The 24,137-nt window shown below is 40.3% G+C and overlaps 3 protein-coding genes and 1 long non-coding RNA gene across 9 annotated transcripts in view; 2 read left to right on the top strand and 2 right to left on the bottom strand.

The window, feature by feature from the left end:
* LOC117431014 (replication termination factor 2-like) lies at positions 1-20,034 on the bottom strand. The gene is made up of 9 exons (XM_059003395.1): positions 19,832-20,034; positions 18,924-19,018; positions 18,168-18,261; positions 17,786-17,925; positions 16,903-16,981; positions 2,636-2,749; positions 1,759-1,813; positions 993-1,073; positions 1-804 (listed from the first exon to the last, which is right to left on the bottom strand). The coding sequence occupies exons 1-9, from the start codon at positions 19,898-19,900 to the stop codon at positions 617-619; spliced, it is 915 nt and encodes a 304-aa protein (XP_058859378.1). The 5' UTR covers positions 19,901-20,034; the 3' UTR covers positions 1-616.
* Positions 9,020-15,320, top strand: LOC117964414 (beta-1,3-galactosyl-O-glycosyl-glycoprotein beta-1,6-N-acetylglucosaminyltransferase 7-like). Its single transcript, XM_034907777.2, has 4 exons — positions 9,020-9,522; positions 12,795-13,781; positions 13,989-14,084; positions 14,420-15,320. Exons 2-4 carry the CDS (start codon positions 12,830-12,832, stop codon positions 14,656-14,658), a joined length of 1,287 nt encoding a protein of 428 aa, XP_034763668.2. The 5' UTR covers positions 9,020-9,522; positions 12,795-12,829; the 3' UTR covers positions 14,659-15,320.
* On the top strand, positions 19,014-23,859 carry LOC131702016 (uncharacterized). Its single transcript, XR_009309247.1, has 3 exons — positions 19,014-19,250; positions 20,644-20,814; positions 23,728-23,859. It is a non-coding gene; the product is annotated as an uncharacterized LOC131702016 (long non-coding RNA).
* Positions 22,121-24,137, bottom strand: part of LOC117430960 (eyes absent homolog 2) — a 36,141-nt gene continuing 34,124 nt past the window's right edge. For all 6 annotated transcript variants that reach the window (XM_059003391.1, XM_059003394.1, XM_059003389.1 and 3 more), the window contains one exon: positions 22,121-23,866. In XM_059003391.1, coding sequence (XP_058859374.1) covers positions 23,786-23,866 — 81 coding nt within the window. In that variant the 3' untranslated portion in view covers positions 22,121-23,785. The remainder of the gene's footprint in view (positions 23,867-24,137) is intronic.

Genomic DNA, 24,137 nt, shown 5'->3' on the forward strand with positions numbered 1-24,137 from the left:
GATATTTCATTATTTATTATTTGTTTTTTTACAAAGGAGACAGTGAAATAATCCGATTTGTAAAGAAGTACAATAGAAAGGATTTCTTCATTTTCTCACTTAGTATTAAAAGCTGACAAAGTTAGTCATAGCGTTGCGCAGCGTGCTCTAGTTTGCTGCAGTAATTGGGTTGGATGCCACTGTATTGACTTCACTCCTTTGTTATTTAAATTATTTTGTTTTAATAAAAAGAGTCTTGTCCACTCCTCCTTGTTCACTAGTGAGCTGTGAATGGCTTTACCAGCTGGATTCGTATACGCAACACACCTCCAACAGGGCTGGGTATCACACGAGAGATTAGAATAGGAATCCTTAATTGTAACATTCATATCAGCCAGGTCCTAACTGGCTCTTCCTAAACTCCCACTAGCATAGCAACAAAAAAACACACACACACACAACACAAACAAGCAATGTCTGTGCTATCCCTAAAAAACAAAATCCTGCTTTTCCCCTACACTACACTATGGCCGTCTAAAAAGGCAATCAATGGCATACATTTCTCTGTTCTGTTTTTATTGTTATTATTCGGTACAGAGAGGAGGTCAGCTCCACTGGGCAGGGGCACAGTTTTGTTTTAGAAGTGGTAAGGCGTGTGGGTGACCCAGTTGGATGTCTGGTCCTTGGTGCGCTTCGCAGAGCTGTGGGAGGTGAAGAGGGATTTGTAAGCCTCAGACTTCTCATCGCTGCCAGAGAAGAGCCTCTTGCTGCCAGCAGCGGCAACAGGTTTTATGGACACTGCTGTTGAAGTGGAAGGTTCAGGGGCTGAAAGAGCAAGGACACATTCATCTCCAACTGGAAGATGTCTACTAAATTCAAAAGCGTTCAATTCAAAAATCTGACCAGGCAATCTTCAGCACAATTAAAAGGTGTAGTGCAGGTAAGCAAGCCATACAATTCTGCCATTAAAACTACATCATACTGGTTACTGCCATGCGCGATTAATGACCCACCTGATGCGATGCTGTCTTCGGCTTTATTGACAGTGGCTGTCTTGAGTTCATTCTTCGTAGTTTCAGAGGGGCCAGGGTTATCTGGTGAAATAAAAACAAACATATCACAAAACAAAATCAAAAGTCAGTATGTAACAGAACTGTTGAACACACAAACCCAAAACTGCTGCAAAAAGATCAAGAAAACGTGGTGTGCATGACGGCCCAAAGCAGAGAGACAGGACTGTCTTTTTACTTCTCAATGAATGCACAGTCACAGGCATTCTCTTCAATTTTGCCACCATCATTCACTGCTTGGTTAACAGCACCATCCTGTGGCTCAGGAACAACATTTAAAAACCAGCTCCCAGCATTAAACTATGCAAACCAGAATAGGTTATATACTTGTAACAGGCGTTACTACTGAGATTACAGTGGCCTGGAATCGGCAGCAATCTCATACTGAAATACATTTACTCAACAAAAATCAGCCTAGTGCCAAATATTATGTGACTGTATTCTTCCAAAGTTTAATCATCTACAGTATTTTAACATTCCCCTCTAGGAGTCGCTCTAGGAACGCAGTCCAAACAAACACTGTTTGCGTAAAGTTTTTTTTTTTGATAAATAAAACAGGTGATTGATTTATTGTGGTTACTTCACTGACACTCCAAAGTTTAGGTCATAAAGCAAACACCCTTGAACCACCAATACTGTCTCTCTCTCTCTCTCTCTCTCTCTCTCTGTCTCTGTCTCTCGCTCATACATTGTGTACCTTTAACTTTACCTTTTGAAGCTTCTGATTTGGAAACAGTTTCTGCTGCCTTGGATTTCTTAGATTTCTGAAACAAGAACAACATTTTATATATATATCTATCTATCTATATATCTGTATATATGTATATATATATATATAAATGCCATAAAGTATTATTTTTTCATCAAATTGGAGGGTAGTAAATTTGGGCTTCGTCTTAAATTCGAAGGAATACAGTAATAAAAGTTACCACCCCCTAAATTACCTTAAGTTAGGTGTCTAATATAATCTAAGAACAGATTTGCGTGTTGTTATATTACTATGCAATAATGGGATGGAGAGGAGTATTGTTTAATAAACCGCTTGATTGGATAGATCTTGAATAATACTTGTCACTGTCTTTATTATTGTTAAACACATATATGTAGGGTAAAGAAATAATTGTTAATACCACAATCCAATCCTGGTTACCAACAATTGCTATGAAGGGTACAAACTGCAACTGGTCTCATGCCATTTTCATATTCAAAAAATCTGTTCATTCGCTAGTGAACCAGTGTACATAAATGGAGGTAGCGGACAAAAATGTCTGACAGATGAACTAATGAATAAATTAAATAAACATATATACATACATACATTACATACATACAGCAAAACTTTCTTGCTGCTATCCTCCACAAGAGGAATTGGGAAATGTCAAGTTCGACACTGCCTCCCGGTCCCTTAGCTCTCAACACTTGGCCACACTGTCTACCATTCCCTTGGCTCTGATCTCCAGGCAACACTGCCTCAGCTTAGCGCTAAATCACTTGGCAACACTACCCGCTCAGCCACCTACAGTGTTCATACAGGTCTGGAATCCATTACTACCGTGACATCAGTATTACTCAATACTGCTTTGTACCTTTCCCGGCTTTTCTTTGGCTCGCCTTTCTTCCATCCCCTTACGGAGCTCCTCCACCTCCTCCTTGCTCCCGTTGAGAATCACAATGTCACTGTTCTGAAACGGGTCGCCGCACTAGTGGAAGAAAAAACAAAACACCTCATTATAATATAGGAGGCTGTGTGGTCCAGTGGTTAAAGAAAAGGGCTTGTAACCAGGAAGTCCCCGGTTCAAATCCCACCTCAGCCACTGACTCATTGTGTGACTCCTTGTGCTCCGTCTTTCAGGTAAGACGTAGTTGGAAGTGACTCTGCAGCTGATGCATAGTTCACACACCCTAGTCTCTGTAAGTCGCCTTGGATAAAGGCGTCTGCTAAATAAACAAATAATACATACATTTCCATATAGAGAGAGAGACACACACACGCAGTCCTTTGAATATTACTGGAACAGCAGCAGTAGCCCTGAAACAGAACACCTTGTTACCTCACTCATTACCAACTCACTAAATGTCCTGATATCACCGCAAAGGTAAATCATCTCCTCTTTAAAAACACGCAGGTGCTTTTTCCACAGCTGCAGGTAAGGGTGGCCTACCAGCAGCAGGTAAGGGTGGCCTACCAGCAGCAGGTATTATTTCAGCACATATTCATAAACAAAAACATAAAGCAAACCATATTCACCCCTTGAAAACAGCAAAGATGACATGCAAATACCCTGCTTCCCCTCTCCACTCACGAGACACAGTTTCAAATGACATCGGCTCGGTAAAAAGGACTCTAATCTAAATATCCAAATACCACTACGAGGTGACAGGGTTGAAGGACAACGCTTCCTTTACTGGCAACAATGTAGCTCTTCCTTTTTGAGCTGCATTAATTCGCTGGTCCACTCCAGCAATGAAACCTGACTGAAAGAATCATATAAAACAGCTGTGTGCCAACTGTAAAGGCAGCATGTGTGCTCTGTATCACTGGCCAGAAACAACGTGGGAGTGAATTCATTTTGTTTTAAATCACATGATACAGCTATGTAGCAAATATTAAAAGACAATGGCTCAAGTGTTTTGTCTGAGTTAACTGTTTAGGTAACACTATACATTTAATCAAAGGTTGGTGGAAGACTGACAGCTGGGCTTACTTTTTCGTCATCAGTCTACACTCCTTCACGCAACCTTCGCTCAAATGATCTTGGATTGTTATGTGTTCTCTCTGTTCACCTGCGTTCTATATTGGATTGTTATGTGTTCCCTCTGTTCACCTGCGTTCTATCTTGGATTGTTATGTGTTCCCTCTGTTCACCTGCGTTCTATCTTGGATTGTTATGTGTTCCCTCTGTTCACCTGCGTTCTATCTTGGATTGTTATGTGTTCCCTCTGTTCACCTGCGTTCTATCTTGGATTGTTATGTGTTCTCTCTGTTCACCTGCGTTCTATCTTGGATTGTTATGTGTTCCCTCTGTTCACCTGCGTTCTATCTTGGATTGTTATGTGTTCCCTCTGTTCACCTGCGTTCTATCTTGGATTGTTATGTGTTCTCTCTGTTCACCTGCGTTCTATCTTGGATTGTTATGTGTTCCCTCTGTTCACCTGCGTTCTATCTTGGATTGTTATGTGTTCCCTCTGTTCACCTGCGTTCTATCTTGGATTGTTATGTGTTCCCTCTGTTCACCTGCGTTCTATCTTGGATTGTTATGTGTTCCCTCTGTTCACCTGCGTTCTATCTTGGATTGTTATGTGTTCCCTCTGTTCACCTACGTTCTATCTTGGATTGTTATGTGTTCTCTCTGTTCACCTGTGTTCTATCTTGGATTGTTATGTGTTCTCTCTTGGATTGTTATGTGTTCCCTCTGTTCACCTGCGTTCTATCTTGGATTGTTATGTGTTCCCTCTGTTCACCTGCATTCTATCTTGGATTGTTATGTGTTCTCTCTGTTCACCTACGTTCTATCTTGGATTGTTATGTGTTCTCTCTGTTCACCTGCGTTCTATCTTGGATTGTTATGTGTTCTCTCTTGGATTGTTATGTGTTCTCTCTGTTCACCTACGTTCTATCTTGGATTGTTATGTGTTCTCTCTGTTCACCTGCGTTCTATCTTGGATTGTTATGTGTTCTCTCTTGGATTGTTATGTGTTCTCTCTGTTCACCTGTGTTCTATCTTGGATTGTTATGTGTTCTCTCTGTTCACCTGCATTCTATCTTGGATTGTTATGTGTTCTCTCTGTTCACCTACGTTCTATCTTGGATTGTTATGTGTTCTCTCTGTTCACCTGCGTTCTATCTTGGATTGTTATGTGTTCTCTCTTGGATTGTTATGTGTTCTCTCTGTTCACCTGTGTTCTATCTTGGATTGTTATGTGTTCTATCTTGGATTGTTATGTGTTCTCTCTGTTCACCTGCGTTCTATCTTGGATTGTTATGTGTTCCCTCTGTTCACCTGCATTCTATCTTGGATTGTTATGTGTTCTCTCTGTTCACCTACGTTCTATCTTGGATTGTTATGTGTTCTCTCTGTTCACCTGCGTTCTATCTTGGATTGTTATGTGTTCTCTCTTGGATTGTTATGTGTTCTCTCTGTTCACCTGTGTTCTATCTTGGATTGTTATGTGTTCTATCTTGGATTGTTATGTGTTCTCTCTGTTCACCTGCGTTCTATCTTGGATTGTTATGTGTTCCCTCTGTTCACCTGCATTCTATCTTGGATTGTTATGTGTTCCCTCTGTTCACCTGCGTTCTATCTTGGATTGCTATGTGTTCCCTCTGTTCACCTGCGTTCTATCTTGGATTGTTATGTGTTCTCTCTTGGATTGTTATGTGTTCTCTCTGTTCACCTACGTTCTATCTTGGATTGTTATGTGTTCCCTCTGTTCACCTGCATTCTATCTTGGATTGTTATGTGTTCTCTCTGTTCACCTACGTTCTATCTTGGATTGTTATGTGTTCTCTCTGTTCACCTGCGTTCTATCTTGGATTGTTATGTGTTCTCTCTTGGATTGTTATGTGTTCTCTCTGTTCACCTACGTTCTATCTTGGATTGTTATGTGTTCTCTCTGTTCACCTGCGTTCTATCTTGGATTGTTATGTGTTCTCTCTTGGATTGTTATGTGTTCTCTCTGTTCACCTACGTTCTATCTTGGATTGTTATGTGTTCTCTCTGTTCACCTGTGTTCTATCTTGGATTGTTATGTGTTCCCTCTGTTCACCTGCGTTCTCTCTTGGATTGTTATGTGTTCTCTCTGTTCACCTACGTTCTATCTTGGATTGTTATGTGTTCCCTCTGTTCACCTGCATTCTATCTTGGATTGTTATGTGTTCCCTCTGTTCACCTGCGTTCTATCTTGGATTGTTATGTGTTCTCTCTGTTCACCTGTGTTCTATCTTGGATTGTTATGTGTTCTCTCTTGGATTGTTATGTGTTCTCTCTGTTCACCTACGTTCTATCTTGGATTGTTATGTGTTCCCTCTGTTCACCTGTGTTCTATCTTGGATTGTTATGTGTTCTCTCTTGGATTGTTATGTGTTCTCTCTGTTCACCTACGTTCTATCTTGGATTGTTATGTGTTCCCTCTGTTCACCTGCATTCTATCTTGGATTGTTATGTGTTCCCTCTGTTCACCTGCGTTCTATCTTGGATTGTTATGTGTTCTCTCTGTTCACCTGTGTTCTATCTTGGATTGTTATGTGTTCTCTCTGTTCACCTGCGTTCTATCTTGGATTGTTATGTGTTCTCTCTTGGATTGTTATGTGTTCTCTCTGTTCACCTACGTTCTATCTTGGATTGTTATGTGTTCCCTCTGTTCACCTGCATTCTATCTTGGATTGTTATGTGTTCTCTCTGTTCATCTGCGTTCTATCTTGGATTGTTATGTGTTCTCTCTGTTCACCTGCGTTCTGTGGGCGACACAGCTTTTTGTTGTTATGCCCCAGAACTTTGGAACACCATTCCTAAAGAGATCAGGGACTCTGCCACTTTTAATGCTTTTAAATCTAGCTTAAAAGACCTACTTTTATAGAAAGGCATTTTTATGACTTTATTTTCTTTTTTGTTTGTTTGTAAAGCGCTTTGAGATGTTGCTTTTAAAGGTGCTATATAAAATTATTATTATTATTTACAGGTTTGCAGAAACATGATTATAGTAACAACATCTTAATGTAGCTTGTTTAAGTAAGTTTTTTGGAAGATGACAGCAGATTATTCCCAGCCCAAGGCTCTATTGTGAGTATTGTACGATAGTCAGTTAGGCTCTCTTGTTTACACAGTGCCTTCATTGTACATAGGAATGCAGTGAATGCAGCTATGATGCTGGAAAGTGGAAACTGAGAACACCACCTTACTGAATATGGGCATAAAAACAACATTGGAATGAACATATGTTACTATATTAGAATAAAACTCCAAACAGTACATAGGTAAGAATGCAGAAGATTATACAATACAACAGAGAATACATAATGCAAGAGGTGACTATGTTATTCCAGTTCATAATCCTCTCTGATAAACTAAACTAAAAAAATAACCGATAGATTAAGTGGAGTACAAAACATGAGCACATTCCCTGTAGTTTTAGTTCTGAGAGCTCTGGTATGCAAAGTAGGCTGTGCTGCACATGTGCAGAAGCAACATTTAGATAAGTAAAACAAAAAGTATTTAAAAAGGGGCCGCATTCAATTTGATAGCGCGTTGTTTGCACGGAATGTATCCCCAGTAAAAAAAGCTTGTGAATCAACAATTGAAGACGCTAATGCAGCACATGGACACACAGTGCAAACCATATGAACCCCACAGTAAGTAGCATGCATTTAATATTAGTGCCGAAAATGTAGAAAAGTCATTAACAGAATGCTCTAACTTAATTAAGGATCATTAATGAGTCAAGTACATTTTGCCCTATTATGGGAACCCTTTAAGTGCATACAAACTCTATTCCTTGAAATGCTAACCGAGATTTGACCTCCCCCTCAATGTGGTATAACACTATGCATTGACAGGCTCACTCATGCTTATTTGAATATGATCCACACCTGCAGTAAAAGGAAAATATAAAATCACCAGTTTCGGGTATTGCTAAAATAAAACATTTCTGTTGTCTGCCAGGGATAGACAACAGAAGAATGCATTTACGCAAGTTCTAAACAGGTTATCTTGTAATATAGAAGGAGATAAGACTGGTTTCCCAACATTTACTCCTAACCTACAGTTTGGAAGCTTTTCACTGATAGATTTTACCATTACTGCCAGTGTTTATTTGTGGTCGCATTCATTAATAATACCCCCTGCTTGGAATAACAATTTCAGTGAAAGTTCAAACACTTGAAAGGTCACACTTCTCGGTATTATGTATAAGTACAAACGCCGTATGTGTCTTTAAACAAAGTTGTAGGAGTCGTATCTGGCCAAAAAAAATCACAAAACCCATTCCATTTACAGCAAGTCCCTCCCCAGGATACAATGTGTGCCAGAGAAATCTGACCTTTAGCTACCAAGGCGGCACAAATAAATGATTACCCGGATCAGTCTGACTAGTTAAGTGCAGCAGCATGAAGGAACATTTACATAGCTGCTATGACCCCTTGAAGGGCATTGCTAACCCTCAAGGAATTCAGCCAATAAAGCTTACACACACACACACACACACACAGGAGGCAGGTGGAGAGGCTGGTCTCAGAAGGTGTGTTGCTACAGTAGGTGGCCGAGAGCCTCAATGGGATAGGGGCCAGGGGAGAATTGTCTCTAAATACCACATATTTTGTACAGCTAGGTTATTTAAAACAAGTTTCAAAAGAATTTAAACAAAGAAAAAAGGACACAGGGGTGGTCATAATCTAACAAGAGCCATAATGCGATAAATGACATACAAGTTTCCTGATGTTGAGGTTAACAGGCCACTACAACAGCAACATGCAGGATGGAAAACTTCTGCTTACCCTGCATTGTTGTTATTTTATGTTATCGGGCAACAGGGAAGGGTTTCTGGAATATAAATTGGCTGCCTTTTACTTTACAAAAAAAAGCTCCAATTCCAACTGGGATGGTGCTAAAACTAGTGTGTGAGCTTGATCTCATTTTTTATACAAGCCCTTCACTTGAAATAAATAAATCATAATTTGAATGCTGGGAAAGGGCAACATTTCTCACCCTGTACGTTCTGAACATTACACTAGGCACAGGATGCCCATAATGCAGCATAGTCTAAACCAAAACAGCAAAAAAAGAAACTGCCCCCTCTCAAATGAAGGGTCAGCCCGAGGTTACTTAATCATTAAGCTCTAGCACTCAGCCTGGCGGTGTTGGGTGCATGTACTGTGTTTACAGGCACTCTCGCTCAGAACCCAAGAAGTTAAATAATCTCAACTGCCCTGATTACACATGGATGAGGGCGGAGTAAGACATGTTACAGAGGGGTAGGGTAAAGAGAGATAGAGAGAGAGATATTACTCAGCAACCAATGCAACGCTTTACTGAATCAACAACTGTATGCGACTGAAATTAAAGAATATACAAAAGCGAATACACACACACACAGAGTTTTTCAGAGGCAGAGAATGTTCCCCGCTGCATGACTGACTCACTGTTCTCCTCCTCTAATTGGGTTAAAGGAATCTGTTTTAAACACACCCACCAGTCTCATATGGAAACTGCTCACTGCATTACTACCAACAAACAAGTCAGGCCGAAAAAATAGGAAGACAGAATCCATTTACAACAGCAACTAAAAGTTCTGGAGCAAGAGGCCAAAAAAAGAGGAAGTGAAAAGCAGGAGGAATATATTGATACAGAACAGCACTGAATATTTAAGTGGGATATTTTTATTTGTAGACACAAACGCACAGGCTGGCTGACTGCTGATTCACTGTTGCTAATATTTAACACGATCTTTCCTTTCGGACTGGGATTAACATTTTCATCAGGTGAGATTTAAATAAAATAACATTTCTTTAAACCTTTTTTTCCTTCAAGTGTTAGCAGGAAGTGCTGTGCACTGTGCATTTGTAAACTGATCACATGTTGTACAAGTATCTCAGTATCTGCTTTAAAATGTTACAGACAATGCCCGTGCTAGTTTTAATATTTTGTGGTTTGACTATGTTCCGAAGTTATTATCAAGGTATACACGGATAGCTGCAACCACTGCCTTTTTTTCTCAGATTTGTTGACAGCCACTGGCATATACTTTAATTACCTCAGAAGAACATACAATATAAAGACAACTATTTTGTACCACTGGAATCTGGTGAAATCTGCACATTTGTCAGCAATATCATAAATATTCACTTAATGAAGCAAATACCAGTTTCTCTACAGAGTACACAAATTAACTGGTGTCAGTATACCAACGTGGACTTCGGACTGCCTCCCGCTGATAGTTTCGATGAGCCATTAGCAGGGTTAGACGCTTGCAAATGAAATGAACAGGTGCAAGGAATATGGGCAGTCAGGGCCCTGCCTGAATAAAAGGCTCCCCTGAGTTTGCAGGTTTACCATTATGGGTTGTTTGTGCAGCTGCAGGGGACAGAACAAAATACTTCATGTGTAAACCACGTTTAGAACCAAATCTGACCCTAGACAAATTGGTCTGAAATGTGTTGATTTGTATGTAATCAGTTTTGGAAATGAAACTGCTGCTGCATTACAACATGCGTTTTTGACGATTTCAAAATTCATATAAATAATGATACGTAGGATACATAGGGCTGCTGGTTGTTCCGAGAGTGAATAAAGACGGTGCGGGACGGAGGGCCTTCTCTTGTAAAGCCCCAATATTGTGGAATGCTCGACCATCTTCAGTCAAAAAAGCAGAGAATCTTTCTACTTTTAAAACCCAATTTTTATAAAATGGCTTTTTTACCATAATTTTATCATTAACTATATATCGCTTTAGACTGTCTTTTTAACTGTTTTACAGGAATTATCTTTAGCTTTTAAATTTTGTATTATAGTGTAAAATGTTGTAAAGCGCCTTGAGGTCCCTGTGATGAAAGGTGCTATATAAAATGTAAATAAAGTATATTACAGGGGGAAACAGCCAAAAATTCTACCCTGTGCAGAGAAAAGCAAATGGCTGTGTTTTTTTTTTTTTGCTTCAGAATAAAACCCCAAGCAACATTAAAGCTGTGAACAGTAACTGCAGAGTAAACCTGTTCTTTGAAATGAATCATTTAACTTCCTCAAACGGAAGTCTACACAGAAGTTTGGTTACAGGATGTTTTTACATACTGTTCATGAGAAGTTTCCAGTTCAGATAAACCACAGCACGTCTGCATTTCCCCTGTATAATGGCTTCTACTTGAGAAGCCTTGTGCACTAAGGAGTGAAACACCATAAAAGGCACTTGCTCATCAAATTACAGTCACGTTTTGACCTTGCTCTCTTTCTCAAGATCTGCTTTTCCAAAACTGCTCCATCAAAAAAGTACTTTACTCTAGAGGTTTATAAAAAATGTACAACAATACATAAACGCTTTTTCGGCAGAGGGCCAATGCAGTAGTCTGTGAACATATAGAAGGAGAAATTGAATCAAGTGGTTTTACACGCATATGTACACAAAATAAATAGTTATAAATAAGAGGCAGTTAAATAGTACACATCAGGTATGGACTTGAACACAAAAATAGGTTTTAAAAAGTAGATCTCTGGCTGTAGCACATCCTAACTTGAATCCAAACCGTGGCAAGACACTGAATTGCAGATTGAAAGACCCGTATAAGCAGCTCCACAACATAAGAACCAGGACTGTAACGTTTCATTGTGCACTGATGAATCGTGATGCTTTCTTTACATGATAGATCAGATGATATCCTGACAGCAGTGCATTGTTACATTGCTAAAAATTACTGTTGCACCAGTTTAATTTACTGTGCATTTAGGTTGACTATTGTATTTATTGCATAGAATTCAAAAGATTTAGATACCATGTTCTTTGTGCTATTCTTTGTGTAATTATATTTTTAAAACAAGCTCCAGTCAGACCACAGTAGAATTGCGATCTAAAAATATCATGAATGGTATGCCATCATCAGTACTGCTGTTAACATGTGTAAGGTGTGGATTATTGAACACTGCGGATAAGCATTCTCATAATACTGCAACTGAATATGGGGGGTTTACAGGACCTTGACTGAACACTTTTGTTCAGGTCTGACCCATCTGATATACATGTATTTTATTTAATGAATGAATGAATGAATGAATGAATGAATGAATAAATAAATAAATAAATAAATAAATAAATAAATGAATGAAAACTAGCAATTTCCTCGCTGCAACCTACAATGTAGGGGCATTGTGCATATTTCAAAATAAAACATTTTTGTGACTCAGGCCATGTGTTTTGGTGCTGCGGTGCTTGCTTCAACAATCAGCTTTGATCAAATATGAATTTGTATATAACTAGCACTAGAACGAAATGGGAAGAGCTTAATAGTACTTTGCATAAATATATTCTTCCTCCAACCCTGAACAGAATGTTTGTCAGTGGCTTCAGAAAGAGCATGTACCTAAACTATAAACTCGGGCCCCAGATACAGATATTTTTTTTCTTTCCGAAACTGAATTAACTTTCACTCTGAATCCCCATTCGTATATGCTGCAGGGAGGCTAAACATAATCATGTTTTAATTCAGTCAGTCAAAGCACAACAGAATCAAAACCAGTTAAAGCACACCTGACGCAGAACTGGGAGCTGTGTTTCCAACCTATAGAAGGAAATGTTAGTTGTTTTTTTTCTTTTTAATGCATAGTGAAATCCCCTGTGGAATTCATTAAGATGATCTCTTGTAGTTATTCAAAATTCTCAAACGGTAATCACTCAGCTTAAATACCCAAGGGGTCTAACTAGAGGTACAATCCTCAGGGTCGTATCAACTTAATCAGAAAAGGGCTTTTAAGGGCCTGGTTTGTGCATCATGCTTACTACTCCTCCGTGACTGGGAAGGGTAAAAACAAAACAGTACAAGAGGCAACTTTTCTGAATAGAAAAGAAATAAAATTACTACAAAAATACAACACAGCAACAATGCACCTTTTGTCATCAAACTGAATGGCAGCAGGCTAATGCCTAGAAAGGTAGGTGTTCCCCAGATTAGTATTATTTTATTTCTTTCAGCACCCTTGCACTGTTAAAACACATTACATTTTGGATTGTATCATAAGTAAAATTTGTTTATTTTTTTTCTTGATCCAGGTAATTTTAGCAACACCAAGTGGGGCTGACCTATTATGATCCAGCTTAGTGCTGCCAAGCTAAGTTTCCTCATCTGTTTGGGTCTATGTCTTTGTACCTTAATATACGTGAAGACCAAGGTGCCCAGCCTACAGGCGGAGGAAGCAGTGGATGTGGCAGTGTGCGGGATTCACCCCGATGAACTGTGCATGTCCCTCTTCGATGGCGAGGAGCTCGGGAGCGAATGCCTAAAGCTCCACAAACCGGAAACGCTTCTGCTGGGAGCCAAGCTGAACTGCTCCCGCATGGCAGAGGACCTGCATTTCATTACCAGCCCTCTAAGCAAAGAGGAGGAAGAATACCCCCTGGCCTACATCATAACCATCCACAAGGAGCTGGAGATGTTCATAAGGTTGCTCAGGGCCATCTACGCCCCTCAGAACGCATACTGCATCCATGTGGACGATAAGTCACCCGAGGATTACAAAGCCACCGTCAGGAGTCTGGCTGACTGCTTCCCTAACGTCTTCCTAGCCTCCAATGTGGAGAAGGTGGTATATGGAGGATTCTCTCGGCTTCAGGCCGACATAAACTGCATGAAGGACCTGGTGCGCTTCCCAGTGCCCTGGAAGAGTGTCATAAATCTCTGCGGTCAGGACTTCCCCACCAAAACCAACCACGAGATAATTCAGAACCTGCAGGGCAAGCAGTGGAGGGGAAAGAGTATAACACCCGGGGTGAAGCAGCCACCCACCATGAGCTATAGGACACAGAACCAGCACAAGGAGATAATGAACCTAAAGGACCCCCATGTGCAGCGACTAAACTTAAAGAAAGGGAGGCCCCCACATGACCTGGTCCTCTACTTTGGGACCGCTTACTATTCTCTCACACGGCCATTCGTAGAATTCGTCCTAAAGGATCAGCGTGCAAAGGATCTGCTGGAGTGGTCCAAGGACACCTACAGCCCAGATGAACATTACTGGGTGACACTCAATCGTTTACCAGGTAAGACAGCAATGTGGTGCAACAGGCATGCACAGATGACAATGCTTGTCATTCATTCTTTTTGCTTTCACAAAATAGAACATCCATAATTTAATTAACTAACTATGTTTCAGACTTTTTATTCTTTGATATGTCAATAAACAGTGCGGTCTGTACAGAACAGTAGATTTGAGAGGAAGCATCCAAAGCTTTTATTGTTTTTATCAGGGGCTCCAGGAGCAGACCCAGAAGCAAAATGGGAGGGCAATGTTCGCTCAATAAAATGGAGGGACCAGGAAAAAAAGGCGCATGACGGGTGTAAAGGTACAGGAGGTTTTTTTTGGTTTTTTTTTTTTTTAAATAAAAATGTGAATCGAATGCTCATGAAAAGCCTGCTTCTCCCTCTTAACTCTGCAAGCATACCTCAACTGAAATGGTGTACTGGTTAAGGATTGTACCGTATATCTATGTCCCAGTCACAAGTGATATTCATCCCTGGCACAGGATTATACATTTGATTTATGCTTCATGATTTATTTCTGGGATTTGAACTTGGGAGACATCAGAAAGCAATTGTGTCAAATAGTCCCTTGATAATACTTGTGATTTAAAACCGTGTGTGGTGCCTAACATGAGTTAGTTGTTTATCTTATTTGCAGGGCACTACATTCGTGACATCTGTGTTTATGGACCCGGGGACTTGAAATGGGTCATAGAACAAGACAACATGTTTGCCAACAAGTTTGAGCTGGAGACCTATCCTCTTGCTGTGGTGTGTATGGAGCGCTGGCACCGTCTTAAAGTCCTGGAGCAGGCAAATGTCACCATAAAGCCTGCCTGGCAGCTACAGAATGAGAGCTACATCGGAATGAGGCTCAACGCTTCTATAGCGCCGTAGATACGGAACGCCCTGCTGTCTTCTGCAACAAGGGATTTCAAAGAAATTCCAATGGCTCACCAACACGGACGGTGCTTCTTCATAAACTGAAGGATTACTTTCAATGCTGAGAAATGTGTATTGGGCAGACTTTAAAATACAGTTGCCCCCAAAAAACAGGAATGTAGAATATGAAATGAATATTATTGTTCAGCAGCAGTAATATTTATTTATTTATTTTTTTAATTTTTTTTTTACTATTTTAAGGTAAACAATAACAGTGGTGTTTTTTTATATCTCAAGTGGCATTCAGAGTTTAATAAAGAAGGGGGGCAAAGAGAAGCCTTTATTAAATGGAAACCAAGAAATAAAAACAATGTATATACTTGTAATTATGTTGAACTAAGTGGGTTGATTGATTAAGTACTGTATGGAAATTGAAATATGCTTACCGCTTGCATAAAGGGAACAGCCCTATTATACCACCTATAATATGTAGCAGTGTGTAATAAAAATGTAATGTAAAAATTAAATAATGGAAACCTATTATTATTTATTACCACATTTTACACTTGGTTAATGGACAGTTACAACAATGTGTTTTATGATAGTATGCACTATTTCACCAAGGGCACATATATGTTTATCAATTAAATTTCTAGATACCGCATCTTGCTCTACATGTTTTTATTTCCAATCTAGTTCTACAGGATTAGAGTAAGAAATTAACAGATTGCTGCACGCCCCTTTACTGCAAACACAGCACACCAGCGAGAACAGAAGTAACGATCTAAAAGGAATAAAAGTGCTGAGAACACAGGTTCCCAAACTTTTCTATGGTCCGATCTAAATGCACACATCTACCCGTCTGCTGCAGCTGTAGGGCAGGTAAAAAAACTTGTGGGAAAGAAATATGTAATCATAACAGAAAGCCTGGGATCTGCTTAACAGCTGGAAACTTTCCTCCCTATAATAAACACATCAGTCTGAATCCCTGGTTAGTAATTCCCAGTCTAGCACTAGCTCAAGGGACAGAATGAGAATATTTTCCTGGCAATAGCCTGAGAACGTGCTAGTCTCTGCCTCCAAAACCCCCTCAACCGAGATGAAAATGGGGCATGTCTTGAAATGTTATGGAGTGGGTTCCCTGTAGGAAATCCCCATTTAGTCTTAATTTGACAGAGTGGCCCAGGGACCTTGAGGGAACATGTAGAGGTCTTGTTCAAATATATTCAGCTATATATCTCAAGTGAGATTCTACAAGAAAGGATTCATTAAAACAATACCTGAAACAAGGTCAAGGACAAATACAAAGCTGAATTTGCACTCGGCTATCTATATTTAGAACAGATCTTTCCGAAAGAGTACAATGTGGGCCTGTGAACAGGCTGGCTGAGTGGTGACGTCAGACCCAGGAAAGGAAACACACACAGGACGGTGAAATGAAATGATGAAGGCACTTGCTTGCGTTGGTTTATTGTAAATAAAAGGTTTGAACAAAACACAACACAGGACACGGCATGTGACGCCAAAATAAACAAACAGACAGATAACCAAAACGAACAGACACTAACACACAGGGACGAACACTAAACAAACAAGTACCGTGCTGGTCCTCCAGCACCACGTAGCAATTGGTTATTTACTTTTTTACTTTACTCTCCTCACTCTCTCCCGTTCTTTCGCCCTGAACAAACAACCCAGAGTGAGTAAAACGTGCATCTATATATACTGTTGTGCCGGGATTCAATTATTAATTAATTATTCACTTGAATCCGAGCATGTGAACTAATTCTGTGCAACCCCGTGTTCACATATTATTACATACTTTAAATGCACGTGAAGTGAAGTGCAATCCCTGTGCCTAAATACAATTATACATTTTAAACACTCGTGCTCATTACCCGCATTATATCATGTGTACCAACTACAATACACCAACATTAACACACTACATACAACATAAAACACAAAAATACACACAGGGGCAGGGCACATTGCCACAGGGCCATATTATGAAGGGATTCCTAAGGGGCCATGGGGAAGGGTTTTGCTTATATTTGGGTGGGGTCAACATTATACCTATTAAGGAACAACTTCACAAAAAAGAATAATTATGACAGTAATAAATGCTTTTGAAGGCTATCTGGATTTTTTAAGCACAGACTTAACATGTTAGTTGTTGATACATTTTTAATGCAGCTAAAATAAATGTGTTATGACAACAGACCAGCAAACAAACAAACAAAAATGATTTTCTCCTACCTTGTGGCAAATCTCAGTTTTAACCTCCCTTAGGGCACGCTCAGAAAACACACAGCCACAGGTTCGAAGATAACAAAACCTACAAAAGAATTAAATAAAAATATATTACATATACGTTTTTGCTCAAAGAGCCAACTTCCCAACGTTTAAGTATGTTTAACATGCTTTTGTCAACGGAGCGTGTTTGAAAACAAACATTGGATGTATTTATAGGCTCGTGTTGCCATGGTAACCACATATTTATTTATCTTTGAATAATGTCTGTTACATTATTCGCTATATAGTGAATGACATCATAATCTACTTCTCCTTTCTATTTAAACCTGCAGGCACCACTGTATCTAGTCTATTTATTTTGTTTTATTCTTCTATACTGTACATTATCTCATTTTATTTTTTCTAAAACCACAGGTCCTCCATGGTGTGTCTGTTCCTTGTAAAGTGCTGAACTATTGGTTCATTTCCTTTTTTTATTGTTTATATTTGACAGGTGGTTCTGTATTATTTTATATAATGATGTCCCTGTCTCTCCTTTGTATTTCGGATTTATTTGCGTTACTTGAGATTTCACTTTTATCTTTTCCAATATATTTGTACACTTTACACCTGCTTTGACAGGTTTCAATGTCCCTTAATGCAGGGGGTTCCCAAACTTTTTAACCTGAGGCCCACCAGTTCAGCTGCATTAGGCACTGCGGACCACTATTAGCACTCCTTGGGAAAATGTCAAATTAAAAACATTGTATATGGTTAAACCTGTAACATTATAAATAAACCTAAACCGTCCTTTATTCATTTGAATAAATATTGTGAAAGATGGAAATCACATGGAATATGCACTGAGTGAAAATGAAACATCATCAGTTCACATTTCAGCACTCACTTGTGTCTCCCATTCATCTCCAGCCCGACCACAGGGCAAATATAGCAAGCGCGGTGCAGGTCCTCATAGCGATCCCCCTTGGTGTTCCCTCTGTCTCCCTGCCAGGCTGGATTATCAGTCAGGTTCAGCTCCTTCACATCCTGAGGAAACACAAGACCATTTTCACATCTCCATCACCTGCCCTTAGCTTTCATTCAAATGTATCTCCGGAGGTCTCTTATATCAAAAAAACGAACTCATCAATGGAAAGCAGGTATCATCACATGTGGGGGAAATGAAAACCAGGGAATAAAATAAATGCAAAACTTTTTTAGCATGCTAACAATTTTATTTATTTTACAAATGCAAGCAGCGTAACAATTCTGTGAAAGTAATAACGAACCTTGATACCCCTGATGTGCACTGCAACCTCCATGTTGGGTCTTTCAGCAGACTTGTCTAACAGGTACTCAATAACAGCATCTTTGTTGTACAGCCTGGAAAACAAAGGGAGACAGTATAAAATATTGAGCATCTCTGTGTGGCCTGGTAGTCAAGTTAGCTCTGGTGGTGCCTGTTACCACCAGAGCTACTGTAATCGGCAGACCTCACATTAATTACAGTAAATCCTGTCTAATCAAGCCTGCATTCTGTAAAGTTCGGCATCATTTTTGAGTTACGACCCCATTGAAATTCATGATGTGACACCATCTACAATACTGTACCTGTATATTCTGGAATCCGCCACGATTTTCAAGTTTTATCTGCCTAAAATCAGAGTAAATCTGACTGTGCACTCCAGCATCAAGTGAGGTGTTTTTTTTTCTTTTGTAAGTTTATAATCAGGTATGTTTTGTAAACACGCACATGTCCCACGGGTACGATACCGTAAAATCCTTGTTTACTTAATGGAAAAAGGTAAAATGAATGCAATGCTTGAATTACAGGACACACCCAGACCGCATTTCGACTCTATGTATTGTAATAGTTTTTTGATAGTATTTCATAGCTTTATTTTTATTTAGGTAGAGTATTGCATTTCACAGTACCTCTGTAATCCAGCACAAAGCCAGATTAGACAGGTTCTACTGCAGTATGCTACTGTCATTCCTGACACTGTCTGCAGGTTTATTGTTTTTTTTAAGTTGAGTTTTCTTACCTTCCCAGGTCACAGGAGACAACGGGTCTGTTCAGCTTCTCCTGAGTGAGAGCGCAGTAGTACCAGCGGGCAACCAGAGCAGCATTTTTATCAACCTGCATCAAACAAAGAAAGGAAGGGCCGGTCAGTGGCTGGACTTTTATTCCCCTTCTTCACAGAATGCCGACAGTCTAAAAACAGTAATATGGACAGTGTCTGCTGAGCTTAGCTGAGATGCGTTTACATACCAGAGCTGTACAGCTTTCAAAGCCTGGGAGTTTGGACCCGATCTCTTTACTCCCTGTGGTACTGTCTGACAACCCTAACTCGCACATGATCAGATGCAATGTAAGTATTATACAGTAGTTATACACGTTACGTTTGAATTGCCTTGAGACAAATCACGACTTTTGTTGAAGGTCAGACACCGACGTACAACACAGCTGCACTGACTCGCTAAAAGCAGAAGAGATGGAGTGTGTGAACAGTACGGCATCTACACTAATTATAGTGAATTACCCCTAACAAGACATAGATAATACACTGTGGCTTCAATGATGGCACACATTAAGACTGCTCAAAATAAACGGGTCTATATACAGGTATTTAGTATAGCGGTCACTATAGAAATACACATTTTAAATATAGTATAGATTGTATTACATATGTGGGGCTTAACGCTGGATTTGTCAGTGGAGAAGATATTGCAACACATTTCTGGGAGACCAAGAGCTAAATATTGATGAAATATTACATCCAAGTTAAGTATCTAACCGTGAGAATATCAAATCAAATATTTCCGCTAATAATCGCGTTCAGGCTGAACCCCTGGAGCAGTCACTGCGACACCGAGGATTCAGTTGAACAGCAGGCCCCAAAACAAATCCAAATTATAAACAAACACAGATTTTTAAATAACCACCCCGTACCTTCTCCACTTTCTTGGGCCCTTTAACGAGTTCGTGTCGTTTTGGAATGGTGCCGCCGTCACAACCCATGGCGAAAGAGCAACAGAAATATATATATATTAAAATAAAAAAATAGAAAAATCAACAAAATATTTGTATTCAAACACAAGGAGCGACACAAAGAGCGTTTGAGACCGAGAAACAGCTTGGAATGTTCAGGAGCGAACAACGCACTGCGCCACCTGCTGGCTGGATGATTGTAGTGTCTGCTTGATAAAATTACTAAACACCAAAAGGAAACCCTGAGTTAAAGACTTTAATATTTCCGCACTGTTTGGATAACCTGAAAAATATGTTATTACATAAATAATGTATTTATTAATATGCTTTTCCGATGCAGAATACAGTTCTGGCTTCTACTTTTTTTTTGTCTGTAAGGGATCCGGCGACAGAAAAGGTTGAAAACCCCTTGGCTACCTTAACAGAATGATTGTATGCACTGCGTTGTATATAGTAAAGTGTGAGATAATGTTTAATGCCCAGCCCAATTGAAAGGCACTGTACTGTACTTTTTTTCTTGAAAAGACCCCGCCCATTGTTTAAACGGCGCTGTTTACTTTATTGCAGGTGGTTTATATAAAAAAATATGTATATGAAAATAATAAACACGTAGAAACGTCATTTAAATCTAGCCTTATGGTATTGAAATTGGACACTAGAGGGAGCTAAAGCTCTACCTTGGACTCACAAAGTTTCTAACTTTGCATTCAGTTACATTGGAAACAAAATGTAATTTTTAACGCTTTATTAAAAAATAAATTTTCTTCCCTTAGAAAATATCCTTTAAGAATTGACCAATTACTCGAGTGGCACGAAAACCGGAAGACCCTGCGGCTCTCCAGGACCGGGGATGGCGGCCTCTGGTACCCTGGTTCAGGCTCTCGACCTCCATCCTGCCTTTGTACTGATGAGCAGCTCTACCTGCTGTCTGAACCCATGTGTCTGTAGGTAGCGCATCAATACACCTTTATTTTGTATCAAGAGACAGTATGAAATCGTTCTTTTCAGTGTGGGTGCCACGTTTCACTCGGACATCGATTCATTGATCTAAATGGTGGCGTTTTAATACCTTTGATACAAATCCACGCCTCTATCACAGTATCTTTCGTGTATTTGACATCTTTAACAGTTAGTAAAATGGCAGAGACATGAAGGAGGGAGCTGCTGTACAGGGGTCTTGTATGTACAGAGGCGTCTCAAAGGAAGATAGGAAAAGACTGCAAAAGCAAGGGGCAGGAAATGCAGAGCTTAATGAACTGATACAGGGACACGTCACAGAGTCTGTCTTGGTGAATGTGTCTTGATTCCTTATGTGGATGGGGGTGGAAGAGTTCTCTTAATATAACCAAATCTCTCCAGGTTTGTTGGCATGGGCTAGATTTTCTGAAAACCCAATTCTGTGTGAGGACACCTGCTTTTAAAAATGTGAAAACACAACACTCACTGATTGTACCGTCACTGGAAGCATGGTCAGGTATCGACCGTTTAATTATTATTATTATTATTATTATTTATTTCATTGCTATTCTTGTCACCGTCACAAAACAAAACTTATATACAGAACAGAGGAAAGGCACAGTACAGTAAACACATGCAAAGTCCAACAACCCGTACCACTTTTTATTTTTTTTTATATGAAAACACATTGATTTCCATGAACAGACAATGATCCTAACAACACATGTACTGAATGCAGAACCAGCTCCTCTCCTGAAGATTGTCCTTCCACTTGACAGACGGAGCCACAGTCCAATCCCAGAAGTGTAGATGGAAACGCTACCAGCGGGTCCATCACACCTCCCTGCTCTCAATAAATTCACTGGGAGAGCCCAGCACTTGGGCTGCAATAAGCAATCAAACAGCCCCAAGCAGCTCAAATCTGTAGCCCTGAACATCTATTGGTATCTCTGAGGTTAATGTTTAGCTAATAAGCTGCTGCTGCTGTGGAAAACCATACACCTGCCTGATCTTCCTTTAAGGAGGTGTTAGTCCCCGTGGGAATGCTGCGTTGAGACTTTTTTTTAGTACTGTGATTAACTAAATCCAGGGATGGAAATAAGACTCGTATTGCAGCTTCACCCATTTTGCTATGAGCTTCATTAGCCACAGTATATAGGTAACAAGCTCAGGTGTGTCTTATTAAATTATTAGTAAAACCAGGAATGGATTACATTGCTGTGGAACGGGAGTCTTATTTCCATCCCTGAAATAAAATGTTTTATTCTAGTTCATTCTCTTGTTCCCCCCCCCCCCCCCAAAGCGCTGATCAAAAAACAGTCCAGGTTTTGTATATGAGGATCAGAAATGGTTATTTTTTATTAGCGCCTGACCTTTTAATTGCAGTCCTAATGTTTCTGCGTGTAACCTGTAGTCTTGCGGCTTCCTCTGTCATGTTTCGGAGGTACTGTGACCTGCATTCCCTGGTACTGTCTAAACCTGCACCCAGAACAGGACCTGCACTTAATCAACGAATACAGCACTGCAGGAGACAGCTTCGCTCTACAGCGCAATTCAATAACACGCTTCTGGACTATAGACAATAGCATAGCAGAAACAAGAAGGGCTCATAAACAAGAAGGAACTGAGAAAACAGTTTATAAATATGAAAGTGATTGTCCTATGCGGATGAAGGGCTTTGCTCTCATTCCAGGCAGGATTTAAAGAACACACACCGCAATGTATCGTATTGCATACCGTCTGATTGGATCAGAGGTATCATGTGATGAGTCACCTTGCCCAGCCCCTGTTACTGAACTGCCAATCACTGCAGTCGTATACCTGCGCCGTTAAAAAAGAAAGCGCTTCTTAAGGACGTCGTCCCAGCCTTTATTAATAAGAGAAAATATCTTATTCAAAAAGAAAAATAACTTATTTCAACTAGCGCGGAGAGTTTTCTCTTCTGCAGCACAATAGCGACCCCCGGTGGCCGGACATGGGTTTTCCCTTTCTTGGTCTGTGAGCAGTGTTTAGAAAGCTCTTAAGAAGGATATGACAGATCCTAGCGACGTTAACTAGCATCTCTGTGCATGGCGCCCTAATGGCTACGGCTTTGTTCTCATCTGGACTGAATCCAGGCTCTAGCACACAGGTATAGACTGACTGCAGCAGCTTGAAATTGGATCCTAGTCCCTGTGGAGACCATTGCAGATTCTGTGGGGTGCAGGCAGCTTTCAGGTCTGCTTCTGTGGCAATAGAATGATGAGGTTAGCTAGTGTGTGTGTGTGTGAGAGTGCGTGTGTCAGTGTGTGTGTGTGTGTGTGTGTGTGCGTGCGTGTGTCCGTGCATGTGTCAGTGTGTGTGTGCGTGTGTCAGTGTGTGTGTGTGTGTGTGTGTGTCCGTGCGTGTGTCAGTATGTGTGTCCTGAAACACACTCTACAAATCCACACTTTCTATTGTAGGGCATGTCTGGTATTACACATGACCACACAGCCCTGAGCCTCAGAATGCTCTGATCAGCACTGAGCTGGGCAGGAATCGAACCAGCGACTCAGAAGTGAACATCTTTGTATCCCCTTGCGATACACTGAGCCGCCCAGCCTGTCAGGACAGCCTGCTGATGCTCTGTTTTATTAAATAACAGTGGGCTCTATTGCCTCTAATTGACATGAAGGACCCGCGGTGAACCTGCAGCTGCACAGCCAGCATCAGTCTGCCTGGATCCTGTTCACCTGGGAATTAGGACTGGAGACGTCTTCTCAAACTGAAGTCCGTTTATTTTTTTGCTAATCCCACCAAGTGTTTTTCTAAAAGTCTTTAACGTTGAAACGCAACGAGATTCCTGATGTTCTTGAAAGCTGAATGATGAAACAAGTGTCAAAAATCCTTTCTGATTGATTGTTTTTTTTTTTTTTTTTCAGCTCCGCTGTCGCCAGCGAGAGATCCACCCGGTCCAGAGAGATTGAGAGGTGGCGCCCCCTAGAGGTACTCCAGCTCCAGGGCGTGGCTCAGCGCATCCAGGTCAGCCCTGCAGCTCACCCTCCAGAACGGCATGTTCTTCTGTGGGGAGAGACAGGCAAAAGCAGGCTTAGCAGAACAAACGAATACATTGACAGGAGTAAAGAGGGGAAAGTGACAGGGAGAGGGGGTTTGGGCTGACAATCACATGGAAGCAATAACAGATTGACAGGGGAGAGTGGTGTTTCGTTATGGATGAACAAACATTCAATAGAATCTAGAAATACTAAAAGAAACTTCATTCCACCCTTGCACAAGTTTACCATAGTAAAAGCACAGCACAGTGAAAGCATGGTAAAGCATAGGTAAGCAC

Source organism: Acipenser ruthenus, chromosome 29 (genome assembly GCF_902713425.1).
Source record: "Acipenser ruthenus chromosome 29, fAciRut3.2 maternal haplotype, whole genome shotgun sequence".
NCBI lineage: Eukaryota > Metazoa > Chordata > Actinopteri > Acipenseriformes > Acipenseridae > Acipenser > Acipenser ruthenus.

Coding starts and splice junctions, on each gene's coding strand:
- LOC117964414 (XM_034907777.2), top strand. CDS start 12,830: ATGATCCAGCTTAGTGCTGCCAAGCTAAGTTTCCTCATCTGTTTGGGT. Junction 13,782..13,988: donor GACACTCAATCGTTTACCAG/GTAAGACAGCAA, acceptor TGTTTTTATCAG/GGGCTCCAGGAGCAGACCCA. Junction 14,085..14,419: donor GGCGCATGACGGGTGTAAAG/GTACAGGAGGTT, acceptor TCTTATTTGCAG/GGCACTACATTCGTGACATC.
- LOC117431014 (XM_059003395.1), bottom strand. CDS start 19,900: ATGGGTTGTGACGGCGGCACCATTCCAAAACGACACGAACTCGTTAAA. Junction 19,019..19,831: donor GGCCCAAGAAAGTGGAGAAG/GTACGGGGTGGT, acceptor TGTTTGATGCAG/GTTGATAAAAATGCTGCTCT. Junction 1,814..2,635: donor CCAAAGAAAAGCCGGGAAAG/GTACAAAGCAGT, acceptor TTCTTGTTTCAG/AAATCTAAGAAATCCAAGGC.